The sequence below is a fragment of the Pteropus medius genome, unplaced genomic scaffold, assembly GCF_902729225.1.
Source record: "Pteropus medius unplaced genomic scaffold, Ma_sr-lr_union100, whole genome shotgun sequence".
NCBI lineage: Eukaryota > Metazoa > Chordata > Mammalia > Chiroptera > Pteropodidae > Pteropus > Pteropus medius.
Genome location: NW_024340692.1, coordinates 1,413,386 through 1,440,767, shown reverse-complemented (window position 1 = coordinate 1,440,767; position 27,382 = coordinate 1,413,386). Strand labels below are relative to the sequence as shown.

The window sequence follows — 27,382 nt, the reverse complement described above, 5'->3', positions numbered from 1 at the left end:
CTTGAGAATCCCCTCTCAGTGCTCTTCCTAGCAAAATCCTATTCCTTGTGTGTGTATCTTAGTACTGAGGCTTCCGCCTCTACTGAGCCTCCCTTGGCTCCCAATGCAGACTTGGGCCCCCACCCCTCTGCTTCCACATTCCATGTATACACTTCAATTTTCAGTTATCATATGATAGTCTAATGGTTTGTGTGCCTCTACTAGACTCAGCTCCACAAGGCCAATAATGGTATTTTGTCTTTATATTACCAAGCACTTAATACGGAGCCTTGCACAAAGCAGGTGCTCAAAACTGCTTACACCTTTGTCAGCTGCAGTTCTCTAACAAAGTAACCCCTTCTCTATCCAGAAGCAGGAGTCAAAACACATGTTAACAAATTCCATGCACTTCAGGCAAAGGCAAAGCCTCAGATTTCCAATCAGAATCAACCTTTTATTCCACACCCAGTACTAACGTTGTCTGTGGTTTTTCAGTACAGATTAGAGAAAGGAGAGAGGCACTTCTGAAGAGAGGCCTAGTGACAACAGCAGGAAGTGGTCTCTGATGGCCTGTCAGTAAATTAACTAGGGAGCAGCAAATGTGGCCACCTTCTTGGAGTGGTTACAATAGTGTTTTCCTGGTGAGGCCCTGTTTCCTACAACCCTCTTCCACAATTCTGAGCCTGGAGACTTTGCCTTGGATTAAAAACAAAACAAAACAAAAAAAGCCTTACTCACTACTTGTGTTTCCCTCTAAGCTGAAGAGTGGGGCCTGACCCGACGAGGCCCTGGTTTCCTGATGATGAGCCTGAAAAAAGGAAATGACTTCCCATGTCGGGCTTCTCTTTTCTTCCTCTTTTCTTTGGTGGCAGCAGCAGCCTTGGCTTGGATTTGGTTTTTCAGGGAAGCAAAGTGTACAGTCCATAGTCAATTTCCACTTCACCACACGTTGGCTAAAATGGTGGTTCCCAAACTTTACTGTGGGTCAGAATATCACATGGAAGGCTTTTAAAGCCAGAGACAGTTGGACTCCACTCACCTCCGAGTTTCTGATTTAATGGGTCTGGAGTATGGACCTGGAAATTTGCGTTTCTTAACAAGTTCTCAGGTGATGCCGATGCTGCTGGTCAGGGAACCACGCCTTGCTTTGTTTACACAGGTGTCTGCATTTTGTTTTCCTTACAGAAGACTTTGTGATTTGAGGATTTCCACTAGTGGAACCAGCTGAACTGGACACTTATCATCAGATATTTCCTTAGACCAAATAAACATATTTATAAACTCTGTAAAAACAGAAGATGCTGGCATCCTGACTTCCCTGAAAGGGTGGTTCTCCCAAACCTGCTGTCTTGTGGATATGTATCACTGACTCATATTTAGACCAAAAGCACCACAAGCAAACTCATTGTCAGAACTCAGCAGTGCCCTATTCTCTCCTCTCACCCACTCCCACTCCTACTGTTTACATCTGATATTATATTTTATATTAGACCATAACAGTAGTTGCTAAGGCATCATACTACTAATATAAATCAGTTTCAAAATTAATTGCCTAATGATAGATCCTGTTAAGTTACTAACGTTATATTCATTGGAAAAAAATGTTAAAAATAGAGTCAATGAAAACAAAAATTTTTAACACAGTTGCAAGACCAACTCAGGTGTCTTTGGAGGAATGTAACTTATGTCCTTTACTTACCAATGGCTTTTTGCTTGAGCACTCTCTGTGCAGTTGTAATTAGACAAAACCCAAGTGGTTGGTTTTCATTTTGAAATAGAATTGTCATTGACAGTAAGAGTTCTGGGGTAGGACAAAAACTCCCTATCACTCTTTTAGCAGGACTTGGAGAGAAGGATGAATTGTATTTAGTGAATTCTCTTTCATTGGTGCTAAAACTCGATCTTTTTGTATTTTAACATCTCTGAAGTCCAGATGCATCTTACAATGGAGGGCATTTTATATCATCGTCGGCCAGATGGCAGTTGAGATGTGTTGTCACTGCCTGAACACGCACGAACTCAGTGGTTATTCCTGGTGGGATGACTTGACAACTGTAATCTCCATGTTTCTGTCAACAAATCATATAAGGACCATGTGAAAAAGAAACATTCTGTCGTCTGAAAACCTTCCACTGACACCTTCAGGTAAAATCAAGAATGTGCCAGCATCAAAACGTGGATACTATGTATCAGTTGCTTGAAGGCGAAGAACGGTGGAAGAGTGCTCTTAAGAAATGCTGCATGACTAGCACATAATTAAGGACACCAACAGCTTTGAGTGGAAAAATGATTAGAGATTCTGAGTGTAAAGAAATTATAAGAATTCCTTAATGTATTTATTTTGTTTATATTTTTCTTTTTATGTTTGAGCAAGAATAATATATGATAACAATGTACATCTAAGTCTAAAAGCGTCCATATCGTAAATATTTAAAAATTCTAAATGATAAAAAAGCATTAGGAATAGTTTAATTCGGAATATCTTTCTTTTTAATAGCAGCTCTCAACCGTTTTGATCTGAGGACTCCTTTTATACCCTTAAAAATTATTGAGGACCATTAAAAACTTTTGTTTAGGTAGTAATATCAGTATTTAGCATATTAGAAATTTAAACAAAGACTTTGAATATCTAACACACAAGCACACATTCCATTAGCTGTCTAAGAGATAATGATATCCCACAACACATAGTCTCTGGAAAACTCCAATGTGTACTGGTGAGAGAATGAGAACAAAAAGGGCAGATAATGTCATAGTGTTAATAGGAAGAGTTTTGGCCTTGTGCATTCCCTGAAAGGGAGACCACACTTTAGGAGCCACTGGCACATAAAATAATGGTGTTTTACACCGTAAAGAGTTAATAATGAATACGGATATTTCCACCTAAAATATTGTCAAATCCTCACAACATGGAAAACTATTGTTGGACAGTTGGTGTAGCCCTCTGAGGCACTGAGAAATCAACTGATGTATTCCTTTGTGGCCGTGGGAAATATCTTCGCCCTTCCACTTAAGCGCTCAGCTCACACTGGGTGTCCTACAGGTCTAGGTAATTTTGACCTCAGGAGAACGGACCAGTGGACCTAGCGGAACTGCTCTCTAGGAGGACTGGATAGAAGTTGAGACAAAGATGAAAGGTGTCTGGTGCCCAGAGGAGAAAGCTGGATTTCCTGGAGAGTAGGAGAGGAGTTGAGGCTTGTAGTTCTGGCCAGTGATGGAGATCTGGGGAGACATGCAAATGGCTGTGCAGGTATCTGCAGAAGATGGACACTGGGTGCACAGGGCATTGGAGCATTGGCTAGATTCCCACTGACAGTCAAGCCAGAGAGGGCAGTCTCTTGGGAGTAGCTGGTCTTCAGGGTACCATGTAGGCTTGAGCAAGGAGATCCTGGTGACAGCCACCATGGATTGCTGACCAAGGTTTCTTCTGCCACTGCCACTGTCCTGACCTGGAACCCTGAAATCTCCTAAGGAAGGAGGACTGGTAGGAGGAGTAGAGCCACGACCAAAACAAACAAACAAACAAACTTGGCTTTCTCCAGTTATTGCTGGGACTGGATTAACTTTGATTTAGAAACTACAGAATAGTCACAGTGGCAAAGTAAAGTAGTTATGAACAGATCGTCCTGACTTTGATTTCTAGCTCTGCCGCTTACTAGTAGGTATGGTGTTTCCGACAGAACCCACTGCACAGGATCCCCGCCGGGAGCACTAAATGACTAATACATGGAAGCTCGTCAAACACCTGGCACAAAGTAAGTGCTATATGTGTGTCATTATCTCTTGTACTTGGATGTTCCAGAGATGTCATACCTGTCATACTGCATTCTCTGAGGGTTGGGATGGCTGAAGTATGACCCCATGTCTAATTGAAGACTAGATTAATGCCTAACGCCGGAGTTCAGCGGACCGAGGGCAGGAACATATTCAAAATTGCTTTAGTGCTCTATCCAAGAGTGGGCAGTAGAGGCAGCGTGGGACTGCCACTTCAGCCCCTAAGGTCTTCCTGTTCCAGCCCACAGTACCAAGCAGGGCCTTACCTGCATCGGATAGACGCAGGGCCTTTCTCCGTGTGAGCGCGGGCGCCCACGCGCGGAGCAGAGAAATCTGTACAAATTTCCCAAGACGCTGTCTCGGCCTAGGTATTCTTGGGATTCTCCTTATATTTGAGTTTTGCCAGAGCGAGCTCTGGAGCTCTTTGCACAGTTGGAGGTGGAGATGGGCTGGTAGGGGTGTCCGCGGGACTGAACCATGAGGTGGGCATGGGCAGGCGTGGGCAGGACTGTCAAGGCCTTTGACACCTGCAGGGAGTAGGGGGTGTCTGGAAGCTTCAGACGCCGGGTTCCGCCTCCCTACGCCCCCGTCAACTCACATACCGCCCCCAGGCTGGCTGTGGCCCCCCCGCTGCCCGCGGGCTCCCACGCGGGGCGGAGCGGGGGCGGGGTCTACGAGCGAGTCACGTCCAATAGGCGGAGCGGAGCGCTGGGAGGCTGGCTGAGGAGGCGCCACATCCGGCGGCTGTCCCGTTGTGCATAAAGCCAGCGCGGTTGGGGCTGCCGCCGTTGGCTTGAAATCAGCAGCCCTGTCCTCTTCTCGGCTGCAGGAGCAGCTGCTCCAATGCCCCGGAGCGGCCATGAGCGCCCCGCACTGGTGGGATCAGCTGCGGGCTGGCAGCTCGGAGGTGGACTGGTGCGAGGACAACTACACCATCGTGCCTGCCATCGCCGAGTTCTACAACACGGTGCGGGGCGCGGGAGTGGGGATGGCTGGTGGGAGGGGGCTCTCCCCAAGCGCCGCCGTGCCTGGAACCTGGACGTGGCTGTCTGCGTGTATCTGGGGCATTCTCTCTCCAGTGCCAGAGCTGTCGTACCCTCCTGTTAATACCGCCGACTTCTAGGTTCAGCTTCCTCCTCCTGTCATTTCTTTCTCATAGCTCTATTGTGTTGTTTAGTTCCCACCCGTCCTGGAGCCAGTGATCCGCGTTAGCCGGTCTCCCAGTTTGTGTCAGTTGCGGGACGTGAACCTGCCGGGACAACTCCCTTCCTCTCCTAGGATCATTGTGGCGTGACGCACTTAGGTTGCATTGTGCGTTTTTGCGCTGAATACCTGCTCTAGGAGTCACAGGACAGGGGACAACACCCTGGAAGGTCTGAGGGGCCGGGATCCCTCCAGCCATTCCGACTTGCCCACTCGACGAATATGTTAGTAATAGGTGCAGTTGCTTTTGGCCAGAATCAGGTTAATTACTATTAGTTCTTATTTCCTCGCCTTACTTGGTACCCAGTTTCACGCCAGCCCCAAATCTGACTCCACGAGTCCTGTGCACTCTCCAGTATTAAGCCTGGTAAGTGAAAGGGAAATTTGAGAGTGATTGTGTGCAGGTTTCCTGGATTTGCCTAGGTCTCTAGATACTGAAACTTTCTCACTGCAGAATCCTGTGTGCTTTCAGTCTTTGTGAGAGGGAAATGCCTCTAATTTTCCCTGTGCCTATGACTCGGAATTCTGGTAACAAACATAAGATTTTGCATGGTCATTTCTGTGGCTTATTTTTTCATTGCCCTGGTTTAAGGGTCATTGTGAATTTGAGGGTTGTTCTTGAGGATTTTGCCTTAGATTTGCTGGAGAGAGCACTGGCCTCAGTCAGGTTCTTTTTGCCTGGAAGGATCTCTGATGAGCTAGTCGTGGTCCTTCAGTTCATTGATGAGAAAACTGAACTCTTGAGAAGGTTGCTGTCATGCTTACATTTCTGGCATGGCTGGAGGTACAATCCAGAAGTCTGTACTCTCTCTCCCTTCGTTGCCGAAATCCATGGCTGCCTTCCACACAAACACTCCTACTTTTTTTTTCTATACCAGGGTAGTTCCTCAGAAAAACCTGGTTCTCTACTATTCATAGATACTGCGAAAGATGCAGTTAGTGGAGGTGGCCACTTTTACAGCCTCTTTCAGTGCATGCTATCAAGTATAGACAGGGACCAGCTGGAGCAGGGCTGGGTACTTTCAACAGTGTAACTCTGTTTCTCCGTTTTCAAATGGAGAACACTGCTAAGGGTTTCAGCAGAGTTAAAGAAGAAATGACAGCTTGGGGACAGATTCTCATACACCCTGCACAGTGATTCTCTGTGGAGTCTGAGGCCAGGAGAGTCAGGCCTAGTTATTTGGCCAAAAAGTTAGTATATAGCTGTTCTGAGCCTGCCTTGAAAGCCCCAGAGCGTTGGATGAGGGGGAGAATTTACTTTTCCTTACTTTTAATCTAGTTCCATTGGGGCTATTATGTAGTGAGTGCCAAAATCTTTTTTAGAAATGAACTGTTGATCTTCAGCTGCAATGTCTGTGGCTGATTAGCCCAGATGGTCTGCCTGACAAACCTTATTCTTTGGAATACTCGTAAAGCACAAAACATGCTTTAGCAAAGAGGAGCGTTTAAGGTCTCAGAGTAGTTGGTCACCAGACTTAGCTGAGTGTAGGTCCAAAGAGTTTAGCAAAAACCATATTCTCTGTTCCCGAGCCCTAGTTATCTGCCAATGCTTATCACAGGACGAATCCATGCTTATCTTACTCCTGTATTGAGGAAGACAATGAACTGTTTCTTAGTGATAAATATCTCATAAAATCCTCATAGTAAAGCATCAGGTCTAATTATCCATTTTTATAAGAAAATAATAATTAATACTGATTTGGAGAAAAAGTTTAAGGAATTGAAGACATAAAATCAGAAGACTGCGAGAGGGATCCAGAACCTGCTTAATGGGTCTTAGGGTAGCACATCACTACGACAACTTCAGTTACTACTGGTTATCTTTAACTGTTTGCTATACATTGAAATGTTTGCTATATATTGAAGCTCTGCTGGGTATTCTACAGCAGAGGTCCCCAACCCTTGGGCTGTGGACTGTCCGTGGCCTGTTAGGAACCAGACTATACAGCAGGAGGTGAGCGTCAGGGGCAGTGAGCCAAGCTTCATCTGTATTTGCAGCTGCTCCCCAGCACTAGCATCACCGCCTCAGCTCCACCTCAGATCATCAGGCATAAGATTCTCATAGGAGCACTGGTCTCTCGTGCCAAAAAGGTTGGTGACCACTGCTCTACAGTCATCCTAGGCAATGGGTGCTATTTATTATATCCATTTGATAAATGAAGAAACTGGGGTCTAGATAGATTTTGTAACTTGCTGAGGTCAAGAAAATATCTTGAAGATGGCCCCACATTGGCTCATAGAGAGTCATCTTCTCCTTTACAATGTCTACACAGTATTCCATTAAACGGATTGACCGTAATTTACTTAACCAGTCAGTTCCTCATTGATGGACATTTAGGGCAGTTTCTGTTTTATTGTTTTCATTTTGGTTTCTGAACAGTGATACAATGATATCCTCATGTACGCATCTGGATGTACTTTTGCAAGTGCTAATCCTGGGTGGGGAATTGCTGTGTAAGGGGAATATTCACTTTAAAGGCTGACGATTATTGCTAAATGGTCCACCAGAAAGAGTACCCTGATTTATGCTGCCACTGACAGTGTCTGGGTATATAAAGCATTTTGCTTCTGGGCCCTGCAAATCTCTATTGCCTCAAATCTTATCATCCTTTGTTTCAGCCAAACCCAAACGTCTCTTCCAAGAACATCATGCCCTTTCACAGCCTTTTGCTTGAGCACATTTTATACTGTTTCTTCTATATACACGTTTTTACTGAATTGAGTTTCTTTTTATGTTTCATGTTTTAAAGCCCCAGCCACACTAAAGAGAAAGACTCCAGTCCTGGCTGTTCTGGAGAAAAGTGGGGTCTGCCTTTTAACCACCAGGCTTGACTTTTGGGCACTCTGTTGCTGGGCAGTGACTCAGGGAGACAGAGGGAAATCACCTGGTGCTAAAAAAAGAAGTCTTGAAGCAAAACATATGCATAAAATCAGCTCACGATGGGTCACCTCCCCCAACCAACTCTGTCCCCAAACATCAAGATAAGGAAAGTAGAGTTCTGTGTGTATTCCAAAGTCCACATCCCACTATCTATCTATAGGGCAGAATTATCCATCCATCATCCATCCATTTACTGGGCAACTATTGTATGCCCATCACAGAGACCAGACCTACAGTCATCTGGGTGGTGAGGGCCATGATAGAGGTGCATACAAGTCACCTGGGTGTTATTAGTACTCTCCATGGGGTTGATGCACTGCGGAAGGTGGGATGGGGGGATTTTGCAAGAAGGCTTCTGAGTAGAGTGACCTACTTGTCTTGGTTTGCCAAGGACAAAATTGGACTTTTCCTGATTGTAAAACTGAAAGTTCCATATCTTGGGAACCCTTAGTTCCAGGGAAACCAGGGCCAGTTGGTCATCTCCGAGATGGGAGAGGAACAATAGAATGGATAGTTAGGAATGTGCATATAATTAAGATGCACAATCTACAGCCAGGGTAATGACCCTTATCTGTTTATGGACTTATTGTTCAGAAAAACGTACAGCCTGTTGCTTTGTCAGTATTTACTCTCTGGGAAAGTGCACACTCACATGCATCAGGATGAGACTGCAGTGTGTTCATGAGACTATTTTGGTGCAGATGTTATGTAGGAATTCATAGAATGAGGAACTTTCTAAGGAAATAATTAATACATTTTAAAATTGTGGTTTCCTTCTAATTAAAAAAACTTGTTCCGCAGGCATTAAACCAATTCTCCAAAGGATAATCCAACAATTGGCTTTTAAAAATACCCTTTGGCTGAACTAACTATTCTTCAACTTTAGTGACCCACATAATTTTGAAGGGAAGTTTCATTTCTCAGTAGAAATAGGACCATTGAATTCATCTTTTAACCACGATTCGTTTGCTTTTCCGTATTTCTATAGGAGTTCCTTCCTCTTTTTGTCTTGGGAAGCGTCTCCCTCTAGTTTGGTCTTTTCCTTTTCATAGATTGATCTCTTTAAAAGGCCTAGTGGAGGCCAGCAGGCACTGGTAGATGGGCTGTGTAGAAGTAGTGTGATTTCAGTGTTGCTTGGGAGCATGTGTTAAAATGGTGTTTCTAAATCGAACTCCCCAATATGTGCATTTGAAAAAAAATGTTTGAAGTATCATAATTTTACTGCAGGTATAATGAATGATGTTATGCTTTTGTAAAAAGGGTGTAAATACGTTTAAAAGTGATAAATGTGTACCTTGCTAGTAGTTACATATATTGACAGAGACATTTGGGGGACAGCTTGGGAGTAGATAGTTGCACTTGGTCGATGAAAGGAAGATTGAGAGGACTCGAGGCAAAGATACTGGGGTAAAAAGCAAATGTGTTATATTCCCTACCATTTTGGTTGAGCTGTAAATTGGTACTCCTTTCACTGGAGATCTGCTAAAAAAAAACTGCTGCCAGCTGCAGCACTTACAGCAAGTGAGATAAATCTATATGAACTAAGATGAAAAGGTTTGCAAGGCATATTGTTGAATGAGAAAAAAAGTTGCAGAATGATAATGTTACAATATGTGATATATATGTGTTAGTAAAAATGCAAAGAAAATGATCTGAAGCCTGTGCATCTGAGAACAATGGCCATCTCTAGAGCAGAGGATAGAAAGGAGATTTTAGCTTTGTAATGTATTCTTTTCTTTTTTTCTTTTTTCTTTTGTAACAAAGGCAACACATGCATGTATATGAAAGGAGAAAGATCAGGTTTTAAGTTACCTATGGTATTACAATTTGATTTTTCTCCTTCTCCCTCTTTACCTCCTTTTCTTCCATCAACTTCTATGTTTAACAAAAGGAGAGCCACATTTAAATCATGGAATGGGTCACATGTGCACAGTGTGTGATGCCATTCAGAATTTTTAGATACCAGTTATGAGTTAAGCCAAGGAGGTAAGAATGTGGCTGGGTGGTTTGGAGGTAAAAATCAGCTAGGGGGCCATGGAGAGAGCTCAAGGTGACTACTGGATGCTGGCTCCAGTTCCCAGGGTAATTGCCTGTCTGACCTTGGCCAGCCAAGGAACTTTTCTGGGCCCTCAATTACATCACCTTGTAAAACGAAGAATGGTCTTTAAGATCTCTTAACGATCTCCAATTCTTTAAATGATTCCACAGAAAGTTAAAATCAATGAATAATAGCCTACTGCTTATTTCTGAGACTGGAGACTGCATACCACCTGGGACATCTGATACAATTTATCTCGCCCAGGGTCACCAATAGCTCATAGAGCTCCTACATGGGAAAGAGAAAAAGACCCCCACCAGAGTGGACCAACTAGAAAAAGGTACTCCCTTCTCCAGAATGATGCCTCCCCACTAGGGATTTTAGTCCCGGATTTTAACGAAAGTCAGCAATCCTGCTTCTATCCTGCGTCTGACAAAGGCTCTTGTTCTTTCTCTTGTTTTATTTCTCTCCCACCCTGTCTTTCTCTTCTTTCTAAAAATGGTGTCACTCCCAATCTCTCTTGTTCCCAGATAGTGACAGAGGCATACACAGGCCACCAGTGAGGCCAGTTCTTACCTATACGACGCCTCGAGTTCTGGGGTGTGCTGATGCATATGTCTAGTTGTGTACCAGTGTGATTTTGTAGGTCTGGAGAAGCCCATTTACCCTGCTCCTCCAGTTCATTTCGGGCACGCACCCTCATGGTTCCTCTGAGGCCTCCTCCGTGTTGTCCAGCATGGGTGACCAGTCTTTTCTTTTGAAAGCCTGCATGCCCTTGGCTTTGCAGACTTAATCTGCCCCATGCTATCTCCGAAAGTTTGGTTTTCCAGTCTTTTTTCGTGGACCCCTTGCACCCCTTTCTCACGGTGTTGCTCGCATAAACTCAGCTGTCGTCTTCACCTTCTGCACACATCCTCTGTGTGCATAGTCCTTTATGAGGAGCTGCTCCCTCCACACTTAGAGTTGAAACTTAAAAAGCTGAACAGTGCTACCACTTTATACCTTCTAGATGGCCTTACTTAGACTAAACAATCCCCAGAAAAATAAGTGTTGGCAAGGATATAGAAAAATTAGACCCTTGTACATTGCTTGTAGGAATGTAAAGTGGTTTGGCCACTGTGGAAAACAGTTTGGAGGTTTTTCAGTAAGTTAAACATAGAATTACCATATGACCCAGCAAGGCCAACCATATACCCAAAAGAACTGAAAACAAGTACTCAAAACCTTGTATGCAAATAGCAGCACTGTTCACGACAGCCTGTAATTAGATGAATGGATTAACGAAATGTGGAATCCATACCATGGAGTATTATTCATCCATTAAAAAGAAGTACTGATACATGCTATAATGTGAGTGAACCTAGGAAACATTATGCCAAGTGAAAGAAGCTAGATGCAAAAGGGCATGTATTGTATGATTCCACTTTTCTGAAATATTGAGAATAGGTAAATTCATAGAGACAGAGAGCGGATCAGTGGTTGTTAGGCGCTAGGGGGTGGGGGAGATGGGGAGCTACTGCTTAATGACCATAGGGTTTTCTTTTTGGGGTGATGAAACGTTTTAGAACTAGGTAGAGGTGATGGCTGCACATGACGCATGTATTAAATGCCACAGAACTGTACTCTTTAAATGGTTAATTTTATGTTATGTGAATTTTACCTCAATTAAAAATTTTTGGGAAAAAAAGAACTGGCTAAAAAAGACAAACAAAAAAATAGATTAAAAAATGAGAGGTGAAATTTTAGAATTATGCTGTCTGGTGTGGTAGTAACTAGCCACAAGTGGCTATCAAGCATGTGAAATACAGCTGGACCCAATGGAGATATGCTGTAAGTGTGAAATTCACACTGGGCCTCAAAGCCTTGGTATGAACAAAAGAATATAAAATGTCTTATTAATGATGTTTAGTGATTATATGTTGAAGTGACAATATTTTGAAATTACATTGAACAGAATATATTATTTTTTTAAAAAAGCCAAATGCCTTCTGGAGAGATAACAGAGAGGCTTAAATCCACACTAAAGTCTAAAAGATAAAATGGTATCATTTTAAAGCTGGGAAAGGACTTACAGATTTGATTTTTACCTAAAAGTATGTTTTGAAAAGGGTGAGAAAACATAAAGCACAACATGGGAAAACTAGGAAGAATCCTGCTTTCACGTGGGCCTGGGAGAAAAGGCTGGCCCTGCTGGCAGATTACTGGGGGCCCGAACATGTCTAGTCCTTCTCATCTCTTCATTATTTTAACTATTATTTAGTACGGGCTTTATCTTTAAAAATGTATGTGCAAGTAAATTAGACGGCTTCCTAGTTAATTCGTGTAGAAAAAGAATAAGAGTTATTGATTCTTCGAATCAAGAGAGGAGCCTGTTCAGCTATCACGGATTGCAGTGTTTTTTGTCCTTTACTTAATATTTATCTTTTCGTTTCACATTTTCCCTCCAGATCAGCAATGTCTTGTTTTTCGTTTTACCACCCATCTGCATGTGCTTGTTTCGTCAGTATGCAACATGCTTCAACAGTGGCATCTACTTAATATGGACTCTTTTAGTCGTTGTGGGTAAGTAGATTCGTTGGAAAACATAGACTGAAAGGGAGGAAATGGAATTCCACACACTTCCTGTCCCCCTTGAACATTATGTCTTGTAAACCAAAGTCACTCTGACGTCTTAACAAACTTTTATTTTGCTTTCTTGACGTCAAAAGAAGGACTCCTTTGAATATGGGCTTGATAAACAAGATTGGCTGTAATTATCACTTAATTCCATTTGAAAGTTCTTTTATGTAATAGCTATTGGTGTTGTGCCAGTGCAATTTTCTGAGAACTTCTGAAGAAAGTCATATGAAACAATTGAACTCTGAGGAGACTGTGGTTTCTAATGGACTAAAGGTAAAAAAAAAAAATCTAGATGTTTGATCCTTCATTGTTTTGGGAAATAGCTGTGTAATTTCCATTTCCTTCCACAGGCAAACTGGGAATTCTTAACAGTGAGAGAATGTTGACTTTTTTTACTGCCTGTTCCCATGAATCCTCAGTAGATAAAAACAGAGTGTGTTTAACTGTGGAATCATTGAACTTTGATGTTCTGATATTTGGGCCCTACTTGCAATCCTATTTCTAGACTTGAAGCTTGCATGCCTAGGTGGTGTGAGTTTCTTTCTTCAGTTTCTTTTTTCTAAGAGAGAGAGCTACCTGGTGACTGCGATAGTGGTTGGTGAAAGGGCTATCCTTAAGCAGTGTGTTGAATTTGTGAGCCTGTTCTTCTTTGGTGACCTTTTTTATTGGTTGTAATTGATTCTAGGAATTGGATCTGTCTACTTCCATGCAACGCTGAGTTTCCTGGGTCAGATGCTTGATGAACTTGCAATCCTTTGGGTTCTGATGTGTGCTCTGGCCATGTGGTTCCCTAGAAGGTATCTACCAAAGATCTTTCGTAATGACAGGTAAGCTAGTGCTAAACATTTTTGTAGTACCCAATAGAATGGTGTGTATATCAAGAAAAATAGCGCACACTGAAGCACAACCTACTAATGAGCTTCCCATACACTTGTTTAATATCCACTGATTGGTTATAGTCTGGCAGTATGAATAAACTGACATAAAAGGGGAATTTGAATATGCTTGGAGAAGAATTTATATGACATTAGGGACAAAAAGTCAAACGTCACCCTTATTTAATATGAGCCAAAGTGGAAAGATTTCGATTTCCTGTTAGGACGTTTCCTTTAGTCCAGTCCATTCCACCATTTTATAAATTTACAGTAGAATACACTAAGGAATTGGTTCTCTGAGCCATGGGTACCGTAGCTGTCAAATTGCATAGACATATATCTCCAAGCTGGAAACCCAAAATTTCGGGAAAGGATGCATTTTAATATCCATTGTGTTATGCTCATGTGATTAATCATCCAGTAAATATTTCTTGAACACTTACTATTTACTCTGCATTTTTCTAGGCTTCTAGGCACTGGGATATAGCAGTAAACAAAGGAGCAGAATCTCTGCCCTCGATGAGCTTACATTGAAGTTGGGGAGATTGTGAATCAACAAACCCAAAAGTAATATTAGAGAGTGATAACTGCTATGTTGAAAAATGAAGCTGGTAAGGGGGTAGTGGTAACTTGGGGTGCTGATTTAGAGTTTGGTCAGGGAAAGCATTCCTGAAGAGTTGTATAAGGTTGTTACTATGGAAGAAACAGAAAAGAGTCAGCCTCATAAAGATGAGAAATGTTCCCAGAACATATTACCCACATGTCTCATTGTAGGACACTGTGTTTTGTCAAAACATATACGGAAAAATAGTCTAAAGATATGGATTTAATTAAGCAAGATGTGTGTGCCCAGGGATGAGTTATAGCAAGAAAAATACAGAATTTATTACATTTTTCCTGGTACTCTGAGTAGGAGCAGAAGCTATGCAGCTATTAAAGATGCAGGCTGTTTTCTATGGTCTGAGGTGGAGGAGTGTCCATGAAGTATGCTGGCTGCAAAAGCACATTGGAGAACTCTGTGTTTAATTTCCTAACTTTAGAATGAATGAACTAACTTCTTTGAGTATATGTCTTTGTATGTGCCTGGGAGGATGAGAACAGCAACCACTACGTTTTTTAGGCATTGGGGTGGAGAGAGAACTTTCGCTTTTACCTTTAATCTGTACTATTTAACAATTTTTTTTTTTTTTACAAAGAGTACATGTTAATTTTTAGTACAAAAATGTGTTTTTAAATGAGATTGGATAAAAACATACTTTAAATAGATTGGCTATGGAATCGTCAACCTGGGCAGCAGGATTTGAATTAAATAGCATTATCTCTGAGTATCATTAAGCAGATAGAAATATCCTCAAGAAGGTTGCTTATCAAAAAAAATAATGAGAGAGAAAGAGACAGACAGACAGACAGAGAGCACACAAGCATCACCTGTTTACACGGAAAAGTGAAAAGAGGGTGTTCCTGGTCCCAGACGAAATATGGCCTCCGCCTTGCTGAGGCCTTCTCCTCAGTGGGGGAAGTATATCTTAAGAGCGCGACAGGTTTGTTTATGCTGCCTCCGGTTTTAGTCTTGTATTGTTTCTTTGTTCAGCTTCAAGAGGATGACTGGGGATGATCAGAAAGATTTTGGAGGTAAGGAAGGGAGCAAGGGAAGGGACAGAGGCACTAGGCAGGGCCATGAAGTAGCTTTGCAGGCAGGGACTTTTGACTCCACCTGAGAAACAGATCATGTACCTTTTGGCTTTTCCTTTTGTCTCAGAAGGTGCCCACCAGTCACCCCCATCCTTTCCCTGAGGCCCGGTGTATGTTAGGTTGAGAGCTGAAGGACTGCTTTGCTCTTAAATCTGATCTTTCAAATCCTGGGATCTGACAGAGAAGTCGAAGAAATGGGAGTAAGGATTTTGTTTATTTTTTTGTGGCACTCTGGAGGCCAGGGTGAAATTCCAAGTGACAGTTTTTAATGTATTCTTATTTCTTGAAGGTGGGAGTGAGGGGCTGTTGTTAGGAACAGGAGAGAAGAAAATGGGGCAATGGGTGTAGTAATTAGAGCTTACCAGCTTTACTAATGAAAATACTATGAGATGCGGGGAGGTCTGTAACCCCCTAGGACTTTTCTGTCACCAGCACCTTGTACCGTTTCCCTAGGGAAGATGTGACCCCTCTCTTCAGTTTGGGGAGAGTCCTTTGGAGGCACTGAACACCACATATGTGCATATTCCTGGCTTTGGAGAATGCCTGGGTTTGCATCCTAGCTTCCCTGCTTACAAACTGTATAACTTGTCTTGACTCTTTAACTTTCTATTTGCTCATCTGTAGAATTAGGTAAATAATAGTGTTCACCTCAGGGTTCTTGTGAGATGACTCTACAGAGCACTTTGTATGGTACTAAGAACATGATGAGCGCTCTATCAAAGTTAGCTTTCATGAGCTGACTTCCCATGGCATGTAGAGGATATTTCTGCCTGGCATTTCTGTGATATGCATACAAATTGAAGGAGAGAATGGGCATCGATGATTTCAATGAGCAAAGAAAGAAAAGGTGCATGTTATAGGAAAACTAGCTCACTCTAAAAAAGGATGTAGGTTCTATTTGTCTTTCTTCAACTCTCTAGTGATAGAGAGAGCAAAAAGACCAAACCCCTTTGTGTGGGCTTTACTGCCCATGACAGGTGGCAGCTCTACAGTGGAAGTGGCAGGCCAGTCTAAAAATTTTAGGTAAAAACCAGTATTTTTATAGACTAAGGATGGGGTGGTTCAGCTGCCTAAAGTTACTGGGTAGTTAACATTTATCTCTCCTTTTTTTTTTTCTTTTTTCCTTTTGGTGATCTAGACTTTGCTAGAATATTTCTAAAAGCACATTAAGAGTAGTTCCAGTGTGAGATTTCTGGAGAAGAGAGAGTAGAGTACGGAGGCTTAGTGACTTTAGATCAGACAGATATGGAGATGAATAACAATCTACTTTTTTTTTTTAAAGCTCTGATGCTTCATTTTGCTCATCTGTAAAGTAGAGATAATAAAGTATCTACCTCCTGGTGTTAGAAATATATGGAAAAATTATATAAAGTGTATAGTACAGTGTCTCATCCAGAGTAAGGACTTGCTAAGTGCTAGTAGTTATTATGAATGGCTAATATGAATAAGTGTTTTGAAGAACAGCAGGCAAATTATTAAAGTTCATTATGTAAATAGGAATAATTGGTGGGTTTCTAAAAAAGAAGGGCTTTCTTTTATTTTGCCTAGAATGTCCTAAGAATCATCAGGACATACGCTTAGCTGTTGATGGTTATTGATAATTTTTAGACATTTTTGTTTTGAGAGAAAACCAAGAACAAAGAAGTATTATAAGCTTCATTGTATCCATTTCTTAAACAATTTATCCTACTGTGATTGTTAATTTTGACTCTACAAAATCCTGGGGCAGCCCTCACTTTACAATCCAGTTCATTTTTGAATCTTAAATAGCAAGATTGCAGGCTGGGGTCTGCTTCTCCTGCTCTCACACTGGCTTGATGACTTAGGGCCACCATCTTAGACTCTCTGGGCCTTATCAGTTCCTTACTTATAAAATGACAGGGGTAGGCCCTCCAGGACCACCAAATGCTGTAGTCCCGTGAATATCAGAAGCTTATTCTAAACAGGTTATGTTTTAACCCTGCAGGGTAGGATCTTAACCAGGGACATTTCCATCTCTTAAGGGACATCTGGGAAATTTATGGTAGTCACAGTAATGGGAAGTTTTATCATCTATAAGTTGCATTTTACTTCAGAAGAGTAAAAGGGACATTCTCAAATATCTGATTTTAAAAAGGTGCACAGGGTCTGATAAAGTTGAAAATCACTGCTTTAAAGGGTAGCTAATGATAAAAGTAACAGCTTTGTTATAATAATATTGTGATGATGATATTGCGATGCTAGATTTCAGTGTGGGGAATACAGGAAGAAGGGGTGCTAAGAGTTCCCTGACCTTGTGTTCTAGGTTGAGCCCCTAATGGGCTGGAAAGTTGAAAAGGGGACCAGAGACAGCAGTAGGAGTTGCCTGTCATCATTGTTTAGACAACAGCCTATGGGGGCTCCTTGCTCCTGGATATTTCTAGCTCTCTTTCACCCAGAGCCTCTGGTGACTGGGGTCAGCTGCGCTGGCCACGTGATTGCTGTTGACTTCTACTGGTTGCAAAATCATGCGTCCACAGGATGTCCTCGCTGGCTAAGCTGCCTTCCCGAAGCACAGTCCTCCACACCCACGGGACTGATGTGGGAGGTGTCTTCCCATGTTCTCCTTAAAGAAAGTGTGTCTTGTCAAGCTTGCTGCCTTTGGACTCGTTGGGAATAATATCTAGTCTTTGGTGATTGTAACACCAGCTCCGTCAGATTTTCCCTGATAGTGTGCTATTATTAACAATAATAATATCTTAAAAGGCATTTATTCTCAAATCATGGTAATGATAATAGTAATAATGGATTTTATTGATACATCATGTACCAGGCACTGTATTAAGTGCTCTGGTGCTTGCAAGAACACTGTGAGGCAGATGTCTTAATTTCCATATGGGAAGCCTAAAGCTTGGAGAGTTCAGTGGCTCACCAGAGATCCCACAGCAGCTATGTGCTGGAGGCAGAATGTGAACACACATGGGACTCACAAGAATACCTGTGCTTTGAATCACTCTGTGGCTCTCTCTAACCGTGGATCCAGGGAGATGATGCAGTTGAGTTTATGATGATGTGTTCATCCAATCTGAGAAGGCCAAAAGCCTTGGCGTGTCAAACCAGTGAAAGAGTTATTGAGGGTCCCAAAGGGGCTATGTGCAAGCACAGTGGGGGAGGGGGAGCTGTGTGTGGTCTGTCATCCTGAGGCTGGGGCAGGCAGCCTTTTATCCAGTAGCTGAAGGATGCCAGCCAAGGCCAGGAGAAAAACACTATTCTAAGGATTTGCTGCCTGGATCCTTTCCCATATGTGTTTTTTTCCTCTGGTCGAAGTTCGGGGCTACAATTCCTGCTCATTCCAGTCAGAAAGTTGGCAGCTTGATCAATGATTTCCTGTGCCTTGATGATAAATGATTTTCTTCTAAGAGATAAATTTGTATTTTGAAGATATCAGTGCACTTTGATTTCTTTATAATGGAATTTCATTCAGATTGGTTTCCTAACTGTGACCTGTTCCAGGGCTCTTGGCCAAAGTAAATTGTGCTCATGAAGGATAACAGAAGTTTCAGGAAATTCATGTGCTCATAGATGAGGCCTTAGAGATAATCTGGTCCAGACTTTCCATTTTACAGGTAAGGAAATGGTGTTCCAGGGAGAGAAGAAGGAGCATGTCCAGAGTCACGTCGCCATTTCTGGCTCTCTCTACTGAAAGCTCTTCCACTTGAGAGGGGAGGGATGTATCCATTACTTTTCTAGGATTTGTCACGTCAAAAACTTGTGAACACAAAGTTCCAATGCATGCTAGACTGAAGATTGTCAGTAGATATAAACATTATTAGAATTTTTTAAGACTTTTACTTTCACGTGCTAGAAACATAGGACACTTTTTTCTTTTAAACTACGTAGGAAGTTTTATGGTTTATAAAATGGTCTCTATTTTTCTTATGACAGACATACATGTTTACCTTGTAGAACAGGGGTTGACAAGCTGTGTTCTGCAGGCCAAGCTGGTCCTGTCTGTGCAAATCAAGTTTTATTGGTGCACTGCCATGCCTATTCACTCACTTATGGTCTACCGTGGCAGACCCTATGACCCGCAAAAACTAAAATATTCACTTTCTGACCTTTTACAGAAAAAGTTTGCCAGATCTTGCTGTAAAACATCTGAAAAAGATACAGAAAAGTAACACTAAGAAAACAAGCATTCATATCTCCCCCTTAGGCACTTAGGCTGATTCTAATTTTACTGTTCTCATGCTAACTATTTTGAAAATTCCTGAGTATTTCCTAAGGATAAATTCCTGGAAATGGAACTGCTGAGCCAGTGAGCGCGACTGGTTTCTAGACTCTTGGTGCTTGTACTCCCACCAGCAGTGCCTGTGCCTTTTCAACAAGACCCCCTTTGCTAATGGATTTGGTTTGCTTTCACCGATTCAGGGGTAGGTTCAAGGTGGTGGTCTGCGTCCTGTCTGCAGTGACGACATGCCTGGCGTTTGTCAAGCCTGCCATCAACAACATCTCTCTTATGACCCTGGGCGTCCCTTGTACTGCGCTGCTCGTTGCAGAGCTAAAAAGGTGGGTGCCGTTCTTCCTGCTGCTCCTCAGGCTGCCGTGGGGATAGGGACACGCCAGCTCCTGTTCCTTGACTAACCTTCATGAACAGTTCCTGACTGTTGGATTGAATGCAAGGGTGACGGTTTGGTTCAAAATATTAATGATCTTGTTTTCAGAAAGAGGGGAGCAGCTGTTTAGTAGGTGCAGTACCATCCCAGTGGTCCAAATATAGCTTAGCAGGAACATTTCAAGGACCCCTTGTGCCCCCAGACCAAGCTGCCTAGACTTAGCTTGGAAGAAGGGAGAATAGGTTCGTTCATAAGACAAGATTGAGAAGAAAAGAAAAGTCCTGAAGAGACTGTTGCAGTCACACAGAGAAGGAAAAAGAAATGAATTTCTGTCCAAGGCAGTGTTGACTTCAGGTGTAGTACTGTTGACCCTGCTACTTTCTCTGAGATCACATTTTTTATTCACAACCTACCAGGTAAAGCCTTTGCTATTTGCATAAGCGTCTTCCTTTGGGAAGTCGTGTAGTCAGAGTTCAGGTGGACTTCCAGAAACGTTTTAGTTTAGCTCTCATGTGTACACCACTGTCTTCTTCTAGCCTCAACTAAAATAGAGCGGACAACTGCCCTTATTTTAATGCCCTTTGAAAATGCTTCCTTTTCTTTGTGCCTCCTTTTAGAAATGCATTTTAATTCATGACTCTCATTGTTATGGACACAGGGTGTCTAACTGAAGTCTTTATCTCCCTTTGTGAGAGTTGCTCTGTGTAACGTGTTAAGTCAGCTTTCTCTCAGTCTTTGTTTTGAGAGGACACACACACATACACACACACACACACACACACACACACACACACACACATTTCTTTCCATTGCTCTGCCTCTGGGGGTTGCTTTGATTGTCAGTGGGGTCAAAGGTGGTTGAAGAGGCATGTAAGTAGGCCTGCTGGCGGTAGAAGGACTCTGTCAGGTCCTATCTTGTCAGCTTCTTTGAGAAGCCTTCAAGGACTAGGGAATTGAGAGACCCATTGCAGAACACTAATAGATCTTGAAGCTCTTTGGCAAACATGACAGAATACCTGGTAGGGACCTCTGAAATGGATTTTTAGTCACCTGTCCTGTGGTGCTGGCTTAGATTAGGCCTACGGTGAATAGAGCGTTCTGGACTTAGCTATGTTTCTTGAGAATTCACCACAATCTACTTCCATTTTAACTCCAATAATATGTTTTAGCCTATAGTTTTATTAAAAGTAGCTTAAGGAAAGGGAAAATATTTTTAATTCATAGTACCTGCAGAAGAACAAATGGAGGAAGACAAACGGTTAGGGCAGATTACTTTATAGTTTAAATAAATTCTGCTTCGTAATTGTCATCTTTAAGCAGGGAAACATATTTTCTTTTAGTTCTCTTATCTTTGTAAGTGATTATAAAGGACATAATTTCTGTTCCATACTTAAAATCTTTGTCTCTGAAAAGCTAGTCATCGCTACGGCTACTTGGTCTTCATCTTTACATTGGCAAATGCAGCACCGTGGGAAATACCCTTCCCTCCATTCTCCTGTATCTGCTTCGCTCTGGTAAATCGTCTGCTCGTCATCCCTCCCTCTCTAAAGGGTCCTTCCATTAGCCTGTAAACATGTTTGGGCCTTTCCGTCTTCTCTAACATTCACCCTGGACCCAATCCATGTCTGTCTGCAGCCACCACCCTTTCTCTACCTTATGTGTCACAGCCAAACTTCTTTGAAAGTTATCTCCATCCTTTTACTCTTTAACCCACTCCTGTGTGGCTTCTGCCCCCACTTTGATGCCCAACCCCCTCTTGGTTGTACATTTGATGATAATTTTTTAGCCCTCCTGGGTCTTATGTGTTGTTCTCTCAACTATTTGTCCCCCACCTCCCCCCAATCTGGAACTACCTTCCTGTGGTCGGAGGAGTGACACCTAGACCTCCTGTCTCAATCCCACAATTTTCAGTCTCTCACTTGTTAAGTCTATGCGTGATTTCCATCGATTAATTTATATCCTTAGTACTGTTCACCTTTCATTTCTCTTTTCTTAGTGCATTTCACCAATATTCTATTCTTTTTTTTTTTTTTTTTTTTTTCTGTTTATAATACAGTGAAAGGATTTTATAAAAAAAAAAAGATTTCAGCATGAAATGGTGAGTGTCTCCAGCCCAGTTCTTTCTTCTGCCTCCACCATTGTGTATCTAGCTGCCTACCTGACCTGTCCAACTCCACATATCACGGACGTCTCAGATTCCTGATTTGCCTTTTCCAGTTCTGGTTCTCTCATAGTTCTAGCCACAGTAAACGAAACACCTCTTACCTATTGCTCAAGCCAGAAGCCTGGCTTCCTCTTCTTTCTCCGTACATCCCATCTGGTCACAGTCATGTTTCTATTAGTTGACGTTGCAATTACAATAAAGTTTAACATCCTCAATGCGGTGGCTGCCTGCTGGTCTCTCCCACACGAAGCTCCCCTTATATATTTTTCACTTATTTTTTTTTAAATAGATTTATCAGGGTGACATTGGTTCATACAATTATATAGGTTTCAAGTGTACAATTCGGTAATACGTCACCTGTATATTGCATTGTGTGTTCACCACCCAAAGTCAAATCTCCTTCTATCACCAGGTATTAGATCCTCTTTATCCTTATTTACCTTCCCCTCACTTCCCCTTTTCTCTCTGGTAACCACTAGCTTTCTGTGTCTGAGTTTTTGTTCATTTGTCTGGTTCGTTTGTTGCTTTCAATTTTATATCCCACATGTAAGTGAAATCATATGGTTCTCAACTTTTTCTGTTTCGCTTAGCACGATAATCTCAAGATCCATCCATGTTGTCTCCCTCATATTCTGTCCTCCAGCCATTCTGACCTTCCATGTCCCCAAGGTGGCCTAGCTCCTTCCAGCCCCAGGCCCATGTTCATGCTGTCCCTTCTTCCCAACCCTCCTCTTTTCATTGTCCTTTCTGAACCTTCTCTCAGACCATGAAGAAACAAAATTTTATTATGACTTTGGGTCATGACCTGACATTTATTGAAATTTGTGGTAGTGTTGTCACATTACAAGTGACTCAGCTACATCTGAAGTATTTTTAAATGGACTTTTTTTCCCTCTCATAGGAGTGAGTTGATTGTTAAGAAAAACTTTGAGAACGCAGCAAAGGGCCAGGAAGAGGAGAAATGGTAGACATCCTCAAAGGTTTTTCAGTGCTAAAATAAGGTCCAGCTTTTGTCCTGCTTTTCCACTTAACTTCACATTGACATTTTGATACAAGCCCTGAAAAGGGGGAATACAATCTAACGGAGCCCAGGTTTGGATAAGCCCCAAGTGCACATAAGCCTGGTCAGCAGCTACAGCAGGGCTTGTCCTTCTAGAAACAGGCAGGGACAGTACTAGGCTGCCCTGCGACTGACTGCAGGGCCCCCGTGTGACCAGTCGCCCGACATCCCACCTCTCTCTTGCCATTTGACATATGCACTCATCTCCAGCTCCCCGTGCTGGTGTGTTCCTTAAGTCAAATTTTCTGGGTTTAATTAAACTGAGGGTGCGTAGATCCTCTTGTACCAGACTAATTGTCTATATATTTGTGGATATTTGTTTCTGTCAGTTTTCATTTTGCCTTTTAAAGTGGCAAGGCTGGTCTACGGCCATGCTACCCTGAATAAGCCTGATCCTGTCTGATCTCGGAAGCTAAACAGGGTTGGGCCTGGTTAGTACTTGGATGGGAGACCACCTAGGAAGACCAAGTGCTGTAGGCATAAAAAATAAAAAATAAGGGATTGTAACCTGACAAGTTCCTTGGAATCTGTGAGGTCAATCGAGAGTTGCCTCACCTAAAAAGTAAAATAAAATAAAATAAAGCAAACAAACAGACAAATAAATAAAATGACAAGGCTGGAGGCCTGTTTATTTTGCCTTTTCCAGTGCTTGCCCTGACCTGAGCTTCTGAAAGCATGGAATGACTTTTTTTCCTGAGAGGGCTGGGAGCAGAATGGGTTTGGGGTAGGGGGAGCTGTTAGGAGTCCATTATGGACATTTTAAATTTAGGTCTATGTCAGACGCTGGGCGGGCATGTCGCGAAGGCAGCTGGGCCTGTGTGTCTGAGATCAGGGAGAGACTGGGCGAGAGCTAAGGCTTCGTGAGTCACCAGGGCTCATGTATTCACGTCTACGAGCTTGTGGCGTGATGATATGTTGGTAGGAACTCCAGTGCCGAGGGGCTGGGGAGACGTGAGGAACTGGAGAAGTGGCCGGTGATGGGGGTGGAAGCCAGGACTGATGGTGAGTTGCCCTCTGGATCCCGTGCAGGTGTGACAACGTGCGTGTATTTAAGCTGGGTCTCTTCTCGGGCCTCTGGTGGACTCTCGCCCTCTTCTGCTGGATCAGCGACCGAGCCTTCTGTGAGCTGTTGTCATCTTTTCACTTTCCCTACCTGCACTGTGTGTGGTAAGCCCCTGCTAGTGGGGTGGTGGCTGCAGGACGGGTCTGCACTTTCTGCTGGGCTCTGTTCTCCCCGCAGCGTGCGCCAGTGTGCCCAGGGGACAGAGCAGGGCCCCCTCTCCTCACGGAGACTGAGACGGTCAGTCTGTTCAGAAGCCACAGAAAGTATTGTCCAAAGCAGCATGGGCTCCAGGGAGCCGGCTTCGCCAGAACAAAGAGACCTAACTGTTTATGCTTCGAGTCCTGGTCTCTGACCTCTGCTCCATTATTAAAGCGTGATGGAGCTTGAAAACCTAATCTGTCACCTGAGCTCTAGCTGGATCTCTACGCTGGGGGAGGTGGGGAAGGCTTGGGACAGATGTGGGGACGAGGACAGACACGGTCCAAATAGGAACCACAATGAGATAAATATGCCCTTTTTCAAGATACAGTATGTTTTTGTTAATCCAAGTCTCCTTTTGGGTTTGAGTGACCCAGGTGAAGAAAGCATGGGCCTCGCAGGTCATCTGGGGACAGTGTCACCCATTCATCTTATAGGTGTAGACAGAGTTCCATGGAAGTAAAGCGAATTGTTCACCAACACCACCTGGTCATATAAAATCAGCCTAGGAGTTTGATAAGAGGGATTTGGAACATCTATACTTTAACTGTTAGGTTAAAAAGAGGAAGCAGGTTACAAAAATATGCAGAATCCTACACTCAGAAAGCTAAGGAGGAAATCGAGTGGCTCTCTTCCTAGGAATTGCTTCAGCTCCACACCTAGAGTCATCTTTCTGTCCTTCATGTCCTTCTGGTTGCAAATAATAACAAGGACCAAGAGAAATATGTTTAGAAATATATATTTGTATGTATCCCTGATAAATTGAGAGCATCTAGGAAGGAATTCTATTGTTAAAGAGTTGGAAAAACTTTGTTAGATCTAGATTCAGATGAAGTTTGACTTCTATAAGGAGATGCCTAAAACTATGTGGTTTGAAAGAATTCGCTTAAATTTCCTTGAACATGTGAACTTGTATATATTCACCATGAGTCCCAATCTGTTCCCAGGACTGTTTGCAAAAGACGAAACAAAATAAAAAAGTACCACCTAGAGACTCCGGTCTTAGGATCCCTTGTCTGATATTTCTTATGTTCAACCTTGATTTACACTAGTGGATTTATAGATAACCTCATGTGTTTGTTAAGTTATAATTGACAGTTAATAAAATGTACATCTTTTAGGTGTATACTTTGATAAGCTTTGATAAATGTATTCACCTGGTAAATATGATCACATTCAAGATATAGTATATTTTTGTCAATCCAAGTTTCCTGGTCACACTTGCGATTTAAGTATTAATCAAAGATTAGACTGTAATAACTTTGGCTTAAACTTGATTTGTTTCTGAATTTGATATACTTTCTGCTTTGTTTTTCAAAGTTGAACCGTTTTCTGTCCCAATTATAAATAAAATGACATATTTGTTTTTTTTATAACAAATTCGAACAGCATAGAAGTGTAGAAAGAGAAACTCTCATAATTCCATCTACCAAAGAGAGATAACAATTACTAACAGCCTGAGATATTTCTGATTATATAAATATATATTTTAATATATCTTTTATATTATATATAATATATATTTTAAAAATATATATTCCTAATTCTACTTTTTAAAAATGAAAATAGCACCATTCTATACATGATGCAAACTAGTCTTTTTTTTTTTTTTTTTTCACTAAATACTAGATCATGGACAACTTTCTTTACCAATGACTATATATTATCTTCATCATTTTTTGTTTCCAATTAATACCTCATAGTATGGATGCTTTATAAGTCCATCCTCTTAGTGCCTATTTTAAATCCTTGGGCCTCAGTCTTTTTGGTTGAGCCCCAAAGGCATTTGTATGTTCGTCCCTGTTATCAAGCTGGAATATTTTAGAATGTTCTAAAACAGGCCCTGTTTGCTCCAGACTTAGCATTTTCTTGCTCTTCCAGGGAATATTAGTCATCTTCGCCCCGTCCTAATTAGAAGAGGCCCTAGACTGTTGTTACAGCCAGGAAAGGTCGGTCAGGCCAAAGGGAGGAGCCACCAAGTCTTTGCCCGCATCCGGTTCTCACCTCCTGTCTCCCTTTGCAGGCACATCCTCATCTGCCTTGCTGCCTACCTGGGCTGTGTATGCTTTGCCTACTTTGATGCTGCCTCCGAGATCCCTGAGCAAGGACCCGTCATCAGGTTCTGGCCCAGTGAGAAATGGGCCTTCATCGGTGTCCCCTACGTATCCCTCCTGTGCGCCAGCAAGAAATCACCAGTCAAGATCACATGATGGGAAGGCGGGGGCTGGCTTCGAAGCTTATGTTTCCTCTTGCACTGGGCTTCATTTGCCAGCAAAGACAGCAGGGGGCTTCTCAGAGTTGGGGGTGGGGTCTGTTTTTTTTAAAAAAAATTCTGTTCCCTTGGGCTCTAAGTAGTGTGTTTGTGGACCATCAAGAGTCCACTGTGCATGGTGAGAAGTGCTTGTCTTCTCATTTCCCAAAGACAGAAAGTAGGGGGCTGAGGGCACAAGGCATGTCTTCTCAGTGTCGCTTACAGATGCAGGGGCCTGTTGGGCTGCGACCTTTGTGGCAACGGCAGAGCAGTCCTTTGGGGAACCAGTGATGCACAGTGACTTGCTTCCTGGAGACTTTGCCCTCTCCAGACCCCGTTGATAGCCTGATCTGGTGATGGAGAACACCCACAAACTAATGGAAGATGCCAGAGATTTTCATTTGGGGAAACCGTCTTAAAACAAAACCAAGCAAATGAAACACACGAATGGGGCTTGTGGCTAAGAAAGCTAGTTTTCCATTTGCAGCTCTCAATAACCTAGGTTTTACATGCATTTGTGAGACCTTTAACTTCTACCTCTGCTGAGAGATGGAGACTTGACTTCAGATGAGGGGATGCTAGTGAGAAAACCCCTCTATGCCATAAACTACTCTCTAAGCCATTCTTGAAGATGACAGAGTTTTAAAATGTTGACATTGTTTGTCCCCCACCCCAGCCCAGTAGCCTCAGACACACAAAGGAATAGCTGTGGTGTGAGTGGTCCATACACAGACCCTCCCCGCCCCCCTCACCTCTGTAACATTGCCAAAGGGCTTGTGACAACTGTTAATGGGGGTCATGGTTCAAAGTCTGCAGCAAACATGAAGTTTTGGAAACTTGTTCTTATTGGAAGCCTCCCTGATGCTGTCCTGTTCTGGAAATTACCCTCAGGAATATGCCCTCTGCTTTCTCTAATTTTTGCTATGGGAATTACACTCCGTACTGTCACAGTGTGAGGCACTTCCTGTGGTTTTCTCATGTGCTGCAGACACTAAACACTGGCTGCTTTGG

The 27,382-nt window shown here is 42.6% G+C and overlaps 1 protein-coding gene, 1 long non-coding RNA gene and 1 pseudogene across 2 annotated transcripts; 2 read left to right on the top strand and 1 right to left on the bottom strand.

The window, feature by feature from the left end:
* Positions 1-1,867: 1,867 nt before the first annotated feature.
* On the bottom strand, positions 1,868-4,554 carry LOC120607905 (uncharacterized). Its single transcript, XR_005654271.1, has 2 exons — positions 4,020-4,554; positions 1,868-2,048 (listed from the first exon to the last, which is right to left on the bottom strand). It is a non-coding gene; the product is annotated as an uncharacterized LOC120607905 (long non-coding RNA).
* ACER2 (alkaline ceramidase 2) lies at positions 4,484-26,474 on the top strand. The gene is made up of 6 exons (XM_039869637.1): positions 4,484-4,720; positions 12,323-12,437; positions 13,180-13,321; positions 19,451-19,588; positions 23,889-24,026; positions 26,144-26,474. The coding sequence occupies exons 1-6, from the start codon at positions 4,613-4,615 to the stop codon at positions 26,328-26,330; spliced, it is 828 nt and encodes a 275-aa protein (XP_039725571.1). The 5' UTR covers positions 4,484-4,612; the 3' UTR covers positions 26,331-26,474.
* LOC120599283 (uncharacterized) lies at positions 23,221-23,339 on the top strand (annotated as a pseudogene).
* Positions 26,475-27,382: the final 908 nt, after the last annotated feature.

What these genes read in the sequence shown, in the direction of transcription:
- ACER2 (XM_039869637.1), top strand. Translation starts at nt 4,613, where the DNA reads ATGAGCGCCCCGCACTGGTGGGATCAGCTGCGGGCTGGCAGCTCGGAG. An exon ending in GACTCTTTTAGTCGTTGTGG is followed by an intron (nt 12,438 to 13,179) that starts GTAAGTAGATTC and finishes AATTGATTCTAG; the next exon opens with GAATTGGATCTGTCTACTTC. An exon ending in CCCTACCTGCACTGTGTGTG is followed by an intron (nt 24,027 to 26,143) that starts GTAAGCCCCTGC and finishes CTCCCTTTGCAG; the next exon opens with GCACATCCTCATCTGCCTTG.